This window comes from Sylvia atricapilla, chromosome 13, assembly GCF_009819655.1.
Source record: "Sylvia atricapilla isolate bSylAtr1 chromosome 13, bSylAtr1.pri, whole genome shotgun sequence".
NCBI lineage: Eukaryota > Metazoa > Chordata > Aves > Passeriformes > Sylviidae > Sylvia > Sylvia atricapilla.
The window spans coordinates 1,318,690-1,327,627 of NC_089152.1; the positions used below are offsets into that span (position 1 = coordinate 1,318,690).

At 64.1% G+C, this 8,938-nt stretch overlaps 1 protein-coding gene across 1 annotated transcript; it reads right to left on the minus strand.

The window, feature by feature from the left end:
* Window positions 1-1,785: 1,785 nt before the first annotated feature.
* Window positions 1,786-8,132, minus strand: SKOR1 (SKI family transcriptional corepressor 1). Its single transcript, XM_066328024.1, has 8 exons — window positions 6,180-8,132; window positions 6,014-6,110; window positions 5,536-5,643; window positions 5,380-5,451; window positions 5,117-5,191; window positions 4,962-5,036; window positions 4,098-4,163; window positions 1,786-1,890 (listed from the first exon to the last, which is right to left on the minus strand). Exons 1-8 carry the CDS (start codon window positions 8,115-8,117, stop codon window positions 1,793-1,795), a joined length of 2,529 nt encoding a protein of 842 aa, XP_066184121.1. The 5' UTR covers window positions 8,118-8,132; the 3' UTR covers window positions 1,786-1,792.
* Between the last annotated feature and the right edge of the window lie 806 nt (window positions 8,133-8,938).

An 8,938-nucleotide genomic window follows, 5' to 3' on the forward strand; every position in this document is an offset into this window, starting at 1 on the left:
CCAAAAACCTCATCTGCCCTTCTGCTCCAAAGGGTTTTTAACTTTCATCCCATCCGGACAAACAAACCCCAAAAAGCTCATTCCACCTTCCACCCCAAGTGGCTTTAAACCTTCATCGCACCCGGACAAACAAACCCCAAAAAGTTCATCCGAGCTCCCGCCCCAAAGGGTTTTTCACCTTCATCCTACCCAGACAAACAAACCCCCAAAAGCTCATCTGGACTCCTACCCCAAAGATGTTTTAACCTTCATCCCAAACGAGCAAACAAAATCCCAAAAAGCTCATCCAGGCTCCCGCCCCAAAGGGGTTTTTACCCTTCATCCCAGTCAGACAAAAAAACCCCAAAAAGCTCATCTGGCCTTCTGCTCCAAAGGGTTTTTACCCTTCATCCCATCCGGACAAACAAACCCCAAAAAGCTCATTCCACCTTCCACCCCAAGCGGTTTTTAACCTTCATCCCACTCGGACAAACAAACCCCAAAAAACTCATCTGGACTCCTACCCCAAAGAGGTTTTAACCTTCATCCCAAACGAGCAAACAAAACCCCAAAAAGCTCATCCAGGCTCTCCCCCAGAGGGGTTTTCACCTCCATCCCACCTACACAAACAAAACCCCAAAAAGCTCATCTGGGCTCTCACCCCAGAGGGGTTTAACCTCCATCCCACCGTGCAGGGAAGGGTCCCCTCTCCCTCCTCTCCCTCCTCTCCCTCGGGGTGTGGGATGCGGCTCCCGCGCTCGGGATTTCGGGGCAGGATTCGGGAGCTGCTGCACCTCCGGCCGTGCCCACGCGGTGGCGGCGCAGCCCGCGGAACGGCCTAATGAGCTCGGGCGCTAATTAATTACCGGCGGCTCCTTCTCGCTGCCGGGGCTGCCTCACGCCGCAATGACCCTGCCACGGGCACGGCCGGTCCCCGGGGTGTCCCCGAGGTGTCCCCAGGGTGTCCCCGAGGTGTCCCCAGGGTGTCCCCAGGGTGTCCCCGGAGCCCGCATCCCTTCCCCCGGTACCGGTTCCGATGGAGCCCCGCGGTGCTCGGTGCCGCTCGCAGCCCGGAGCTGGTGAATTCCCGTGTCCCGGCTGAATTCTGGGTTAAAACCCGCCCGTTTTGGGGCTGAGAAGGGCGTGTCCGCTCCCCGAGCTCATTGATGCCGTGTGACCCCGGCAGAGAAACGGGCTTTGAGGGGCTCCGGAGCCGCGCCCCCGGCCCAGCCCCGGTACCGGGGCAGCCCCCAGCACCAGGCGGCTTCTTGGAGTGTGTTTTTATTAAAGAACCGAAAAATCATCACGTACAGAAGAGGGGGCTGTCCCCAGAGCGTTGTTGTGCCCGTTAAAGTGCCGTTACATCCCGAATTTACAGGCATTTTGGGGGGAAGGAAAGGAAAGGGTTGGAAAGGGCCAAATAAATAAATAAATAAATAAATAAATAAAATCAAATATACATCATAAATAAATAAAAATCCGACAAATACCGTACCAAGAGAATCACAGTACATTTATATCCATTGCACGTAGCCACTTTTTTTTTTTTCTTTTTTTTTTCTTTTTTTTTTTTTTTCTCGTTCTTTTTGTTTTTTGTTTTGTTTTGTTTTTTTGTTTCCAGTGCGGAGGAGGGCGGTGGAAGAAGCGGACACACACACACACGCGGGGGCACGGGGAGGCGGAGCGGGGAGCCGGCTGCTCCCGGGGCCGCTCGCTCTGTCCCCGCCGGTGCCGGGCTCCGAGTCCTCGATGTCCAAGTGTCTCCGGTGGGAATGGCTTCGGTGGGCTCAGCCCGCATGGCTTCGGGGCGCGCTCACTGCGGCAGCAGCGGGGGTTTGAAGGAGCAGTTCCCCGTGCAGTGCCGCGGGGTCAGCATCTTGCAGGAGAAGTGATGCAGCGCGTCGTGTGCCTCTGCGAGGGACAGCGGCTGTCACCGCCGGGCGGGGCGGGGAGGGGACCTCCGGGATGGCCTTGTCCCCGCTGAGATCTCCGTGTGTCACCTGAGATCTCCGTGTGTCCCCCCTGAGACCTCTGTGTCCCCCCTGACACCTCCGTGTGTCCCCTCAGATCTCCGTGTGTCCCCTCAGATCTCCGTGTGTCCCCTGACACCTCTGTGTCCCCTGACACCTCCGTGTGTCCCCTGACACCTCTGTGTCCCACCTGACACCTCCGTGTGTCCCCTCAGATCTCCGTGTGTCCCCTGACACCTCTGTGTGTCCCCTGACACCTCCGTGTGTCCCCTCAGACCTCCGTGTGTCCCCGCTGAGACCTCCGCGTGTCACCTGAGACCTCTGTGTCCCCCCCCCCGAGATCTCTGTGTGTCCCCCTGAGACCTCCCTGTCCCCCCCGACACCTCCGTGTGTCCCCTCTGAGACCTTCGTGTGTCCCCTGACACCTCCGTGTGTCCCCCCTGACACCTCTGTGTCCCCTCACACCTCCGTGTCCCCTCACACTCTGTGTGTCCCCTGACACCTCCGTGTGTCCCCTGACACCCCCGTGTCCCCTGACACCCCCGTGTCCCCTCTCACACCCCCGTGTCCCCTGACACCCCCGTGTCCCCTGACACCCCCGTGTGTCCCCTCACACCCCGTGTCCCCTCACACCCCGTGTGTCCCCTGACACTCCGTGTCCCCTGACGCTCCGTGTGTCCCTTGACACCTCCATGTGTCCCCTGACAGCCCCGTGTCCCCTGACACCCCCGTGTCCCCTCACACCCCCGTGTCCCCTCACACCCCGTGTCCCCTGACACTCCGTGTCCCCTCTCACACCCCCGTGTCCCCTCACACCCCGTGTCCCCTCTCACACCCCGTGTCCCCTCTCACACCCCCGTGTCCCCTCTCACACCCCGTGTCCCCTCTCACACCCCCGTGTCCCCTCACACCCCGTGTCCCCTCTCACACCCCGTGTCCCCTCTCACACCCCCGTGTCCCCTCACACCCCGTGTCCCCTCTCACACCCCGTGTCCCCTCTCACACCCCCGTGTCCCCTCTCACACCCCCGTGTCCCCTCACACTCCCGTGTCCCCTCTCACACTCCGTGTGTCCCCTGACACCCCGTGTCCCCTCTCACACCCCCGTGTCCCCTGACACCCCGTGTGTCCCCTGACACCCCGTGTCCCCTCTCACACCCCCGTGTCCCCTCACACTCCCGTGTCCCCTCTCACACTCCGTGTGTCCCCTGACACCCCGTGTCCCCTCTCACACCCCCGTGTCCCCTGACACCCCGTGTGTCCCCTGACACCCCGTGTCCCCTCTCACACCCCCGTGTCCCCTGACACCCCGTGTGTCCCCTGACACCCCGTGTCCCCTCTCACACCCCCGTGTCCCCTGACACCCCCGTGTGTCCCCTCTCACACCCCCGTGTCCCCTGACACCCCCGTGTCCCCTCTCACACCCCAGTGTCCCCTCTCACACCCCGTGTCCCCTCTCACACCCCGTGTCCCCTCTCACACCCCCGTGTCCCCTCTCACACCCCCGTGTCCCCTCTCACACCCCGTGTCCCCTCACACCCCGTGTCCCCTCTCACACCCCGTGTCCCCTCTCACACCCCCGTGTCCCCTCACACCCCGTGTCCCCTCTCACACCCCGTGTCCCCTCTCACACCCCCGTGTCCCCTCTCACACCCCCGTGTCCCCTCACACTCCCGTGTCCCCTCTCACACTCCGTGTGTCCCCTGACACCCCGTGTCCCCTCTCACACCCCCGTGTCCCCTGACACCCCGTGTGTCCCCTGACACCCCGTGTCCCCTCTCACACCCCCGTGTCCCCTCACACTCCCGTGTCCCCTCTCACACTCCGTGTGTCCCCTCACACCCCGTGTCCCCTCTCACACCCCCGTGTCCCCTCTCACACCCCGTGTCCCCTCACACCCCGTGTGTCCCCTGACACCTCTGTGTCCCCTCTCACACCCCGTGTGTCCCCTGACACCCCGTGTGTCCCCTGACACCCCCGTGTCCCCTCTCACACTCCCGTGTCCCCTCTCACACCCCGTGTCCCCTCTCACACCCCGTGTCCCCTCTCACACCCCCGTGTCCCCTGACACCCCCGTGTCCCCTCACACCCCGTGTGTCCCCTCACACCCCGTGTCCCCTCTCACACCCCGTGTCCCCGCTGCCGGTACCTTTCAGTTTCTGCTGGATGGCGTAGCGCGCTTTCCTCTCCTGGTCCAGCTCGTTGCACAGCGTGTCTGCGGTGGGGAGCGGGCGGTGACCAGCCCAGCCCGCCCCGGGGACACCCAAAGGTGCGGGGACGCGGGGACACGGGCGCAAAGCCGGCCGCGGAACTCGTTTTACGCGTTTTTTGGGGTTTTTTTGGGGATTTGGGTTTTTTTTTTTTTAATTTGGCCCGAGTGGAAGTGACCGCGGGAGGGAAGGTTGGTTCGCTGCCGTGGGAGCGACGCCTCGCAGCGGTTTGAGGGGCAGCTCGAAATCGAGAGAGGAGTTGGAGGGCGAGGGAAGATACGGAATGAAAAAAATCAACCGACCAACAAAAAAAAAAAACCCCAAAGAACAACAACAAAAGGCCAAAAAAACAAAACAAAACAAAAAAACCCCACCAAAACCTAAAGAACAAAAAAAAAAAAAAAAAAAAAAACAAAAAAACCCAAAAAACCCCAAAACAATAAACAAAAACCCCCAAAATAAAAAACAAAAAAACCCAAAACAAAAAAAAAACCAAAAAACCCCAAAACAAACAAAAATAACCAAAAAATAAAAACGCGTACACACACACGCACAAAGAAAAACAACACAAAAAACCCAAACAAATCAAACAAAAAAAAAAGTCCACCCGAAACCAAAAAAAAAAAAAAAAAAAAACAGAAAAATCCCTCACCCGAGGGGAAAAAAAAAAAAAGGCATAAATAAATTAAACTCAATTTTTTAAAAGGAAAAAAAATAAAAAGGAAATAATAATAATAAAAAAAAAAAAAAAAAAACACCAAAAAAAAAAAAAAACTAAAAGTAGGGATGGGCTCGGCCTTTACCTCGGACGATCTGCAGCTGCTGCACCATCTCCTCGCGGTACGCCAGCTCCCGTTTCATCTGGTCCTGGAAGTTATCTGTGGGGCCGGGGGTGAGCCCAGGGCGGAGCCGCTCCCCGGCCGGGGCTCGCCGCGGGCAGGGGACGGGGCACCGCTACCTTTCAGGCTCTGGAAGTCCCTCTCCAGCTTTTTCCTCAGCTCCATTTGCTCCAGCACCAATTTTTGTAATTCGTCTGGTTTAAAAAATACACGGCGGAGGTTTGAAAGGGGAACGGCGCGCTTTTCCAGCTGGAGGCGGCTCAGCGCGCCGCTAATCGCATTACGTTACATTAATCACAGGAGTTAATCACAAAACGCAAAGAAATAAAGACCTCGGGCCGCGGGGAGACGCTCGGGGGGTGTCGCGATGCCCCGCTCTCACCTCGGGCCAGGTTCTCGATGTCCTTTTCCAGCAGCGGCGTGCCGGTGACATCCATGGGCAGCCCTTCGTCGCCTGTGGCGGGGACACGGCGCGGTCAGCCCGGCCCGGGGGGGTCCCACAGAGGGGCCGAGCATCGCCCCGAGCAGCGGTGCTTACCTCTGTCGGGATTTACGGGGCTGGGATGAGAGACATTCCTTTGGTCCTGATAGGATTTTCTGCTCTCCAAATCCTCGGCCGCGGAGTGATTGTCTTCTTTATCTTGCTCTTAAAGTTCATAAAACGGATTTGCGAGCCGTAAGCAACGAAAGTATGGTCCTGATATATCCTTAATTACATAATTACGGACAAAAGCCCCCCGACCCCCCTTCGTTAAAACCTTCTTAGCGGACATCCTAATCGCTTTGCTGGTGGAAAGTAGCTTGCGGGCGGGAGCTTGGCCCATCCCCGCCGCACCGGCCGCGGCCCCGGCGGCATCCCCGGCCCGGGGGGGCCCGGCCCCGTTCCCCTCCCCGGATCCCGTTTGTTTCGCTTTTCTCCCGAAAAAAAAATTAAAAAAAAAAAAAAAACAAAACGAAAGCGGCCCTCGGGTGTCCCCAAGCCCGGGGCGGAGGCGCGCCCTCGGTGCCCGCGTTACCCTTGGCCTCGGGGCTGCACAGGAAGGCGGCGGGGGCTCCCAGCGACGCTGCGGGCTTCAGCGGCTGCAGGTGCTCCCCCCTCTCCGGCGCGAACACCTACAAAAGAGCGAGTCAGGAGCTCGGCATCCCCCCGAGGGCGGATCCCCCCTTCTCCCGGCCCCGCACCTCGTAGGCGCCGCCGCCGCCGCCGCGCTCGGGGCTGCCGTCGGGGCCCCGGCCGCCCTCCTGCGCCGCCGCCTCGGCCGCCTTCTCCCCGTGCCCCTCGGGGCCGGCGGCCGGCGGCTCCTCGGGCCCCGCCGGCAGCCGCGGCGGCTCCCGGCCCTCGGCGGCCGCTTCGTCCTCCTCGTCCTCCGGGAAGCGGTTGGACTCCACGTCCACCTCGGGCTCCTCGGCCGTGTCGCCGCCGGGGGACAGCGAGCGGTAGCTGGAGCTGCCCTCGCTCAGGAAGTCCGGCGACAGGTAGCCGGGGCCGCGGGGCCCCGCGCCGCCGAACGCCTCGCGGGTGCCGTAGAGCTTGGCGATGCTCTCGGCGTCCTTCACCACGGGCCGGAAGGCGGACAGGTAACTGCCCTTCCTGGGCAGCGGCAGCGGCGCCAGCAGCGCCTCGTCCCCGGAGCGCTCCTCGTCGCCCGCCGCCCGCGACAGCGCGCTGGGGCAGCGCTCGGCCTCGGCCCCCGCGCCCTCCTGAGGGGTCGCGCTGCTGCGGCCGCTGCCCGAGGGCTCGGAGCCCTCCGGCTCGCCGTGCCGCCCCCCCGGCTCCGCCGCCGCCGCCGCCGCCGCCGCCGCCGCCGCCACCACCACGGCCGTGGCCGCCGCCTTGGCCGGGCTCTGCGCGGGGTACGGCGGCACGGGCAGGCTGCCGGCGGCCGGCCAGAACACCGGGAACGAGGGGTACACGCCGCCGTCCTTGGCGGCGCCGGGCTGGTGCGGCGGCTGCGCCGGCTGGTGCGGGTGCGGGTGCGGGGGTCCCCAGAACATGCCGGGGGGCAGCGCGCCGCCTTTGCCCGCCTCGCCGCCCCCCGCGCCGCCCAGCGCCTCCTCCTGCTTCTTGGGGCACAGTCCGAAGGCGGCGGCGGGGAAGCCGTAAGGGTGAGGGAAGAGCGGCGGCGGCAGCTTCTGCAGCATCCCGAAGCCCTTGCTGGGCACCGGGATCACCGGGTAGCTGCGCACCGCGCCCGCCCCGCCGTGCGCTCCCGCGGCCCCGCCGTGCGCCGCCGCCAGCCCCAGCGCGCCGCGCTCGCCCGCCGCCTCCTGCCCGCCGCACCGGAGGCTCTTGTGCGCCGGGGCCAGCTCGGGGCCGGCGGGCGGCGGCGGGTGCAGGGCGGCCTTGGCGGCGGGGGAGCCGGCCCCGGGCCCGCCGGCGGCCGCCCCTTGCAGGGAGAAGGTCCGCTTGCGGGTGCCGCCGTTGAACATGGCCTTGACATCCTCCCAGGCGTGCGACAGCTCCTCGGTGGCCGTCTTGTCGCTGAGCTTGAGGTGACGGCGCCAGGAGTTGAAGTTGGCGGCGTCGGGCTGGGTGTACTTGGAGTCCGGGGTGCGGTGCGAGTGGAAGATGAACTTGTTGGGCGAGAAGTACATGCTGCAGTAGCTGCACTTGATGCACTTGGCGCGGGAGCTGTTGTAGCGCGCCGGGATGAAGCTGCCCCGGGAGCCCCAGGCGCACTCGTGCACCACGTCGAAGGCGAAGTTCTCGGGCAGCTTGGGCGGCTTGTGCTCGCCCAGGAAGGACTTGCAGAGCCGCTCCGCCTCCCTCTTGGTGATCATGCCGCAGCGGCGGGAGGAGATGGGCATGGCCCCGGCCCGCCGCAGGATCTCCAGCTGCACCGGCGTGCACTGCACGCAGGTGATGCCCAGGGCCACGCGGCGGTTGTGGATCTCATTGTAGCTGTAGTTCTTGAGCAGCGTGTTGGAGATCTGCGCCAGGCACAGCCGCTCCTGCCCGTCGATGACCAGGGACACGATGGGCACGCCGTACAGGGAGGTCTCACCCACTTGGTTGGGCTTGAGGGTATTGGAGCCCTGGTACGGCTGCAGCTCTTGCTTTGAATTTGGGGAGGAGCTTGCATCTCTCCCATTTCCCATCTGACTGGCGATCGCCTCCATTCCCCCCCAAAACGCCCCTGCAAAACAAAATCGGGGAAAGGCGCGGGTTAGAGGCGCTCCCGGGGCCCGGCCGCCGCTCCCGACCCGCCGCTCCCGGGGCCCGGCCGCTCCTCGCTCGGCGCTGCCGGCCCCGGCCCGGAGCCCCTCGGGCGCTGCCGCAGGACCCTCCCGGACCGGCCGGGGCCGGAGCGCATCCCCCGCCCCGCGGCCGCCGGTACCGAGCGCCGCCGCATCCTCCCCGCCGGGCGCGGCCCCGCGGCTTGAGCGGCCCCGGGAGCCCGGGGCAAGGACATCCCGGGGGGATTGGGGGGGTCACCACCTCCTCTTCCTCGCTCGCCGAGTCCCCGGGAGGTGCCGCGTCCCTTCCCTTTGTGCGGGCTCGCCGGGCCGTGCCGTGCCGGTTTGCGGCGGGCTCCGGGCGAGCTCCAACGAAAGGCGCCGGAGGATGCGGCCGGCGAGTCCCGGGGGCCCGAGCCCGGGGCCGGAGCGGGCGGGCCCAAACTCGGCTCCCGGTGCCCGCGGGCGGAGCGGGGCGGAGGGCGCGGCGGCCCGGAGCCCCTTTGTCGCGTCCCCGGCAGGCGATTAGGCACGGGCGGATTAGGGGCCGGGGCGGGCAGCGCCCGCCGCACGTAGCAGAAGGGCAGCAGCGAGCCAGGCAAATTGGCTTAGCGGGGAGGGCTCCCGGTGCTTTAAGCCGCTTCCGAGGTAATTACACGAAATAACGGGGAGCGACTCCCGAAAACGCGCCCCGCTCTCCGCTCCCCCCGTCCCCGCCGCCACCCCTCCATCCATCCATCCGCCGGCCGCTCGCACTCACCGCG

What these genes read in the sequence shown, in the direction of transcription:
- SKOR1 (XM_066328024.1), bottom strand. Translation starts at nt 8,117, where the DNA reads ATGGAGGCGATCGCCAGTCAGATGGGAAATGGGAGAGATGCAAGCTCC. An exon ending in GGACTTCCAGAGCCTGAAAG is followed by an intron (nt 5,037 to 5,116) that starts GTAGCGGTGCCC and finishes CCGGCCCCACAG; the next exon opens with ATAACTTCCAGGACCAGATG. An exon ending in GCAGCTGCAGATCGTCCGAG is followed by an intron (nt 4,164 to 4,961) that starts GTAAAGGCCGAG and finishes TCCCCACCGCAG; the next exon opens with ACACGCTGTGCAACGAGCTG.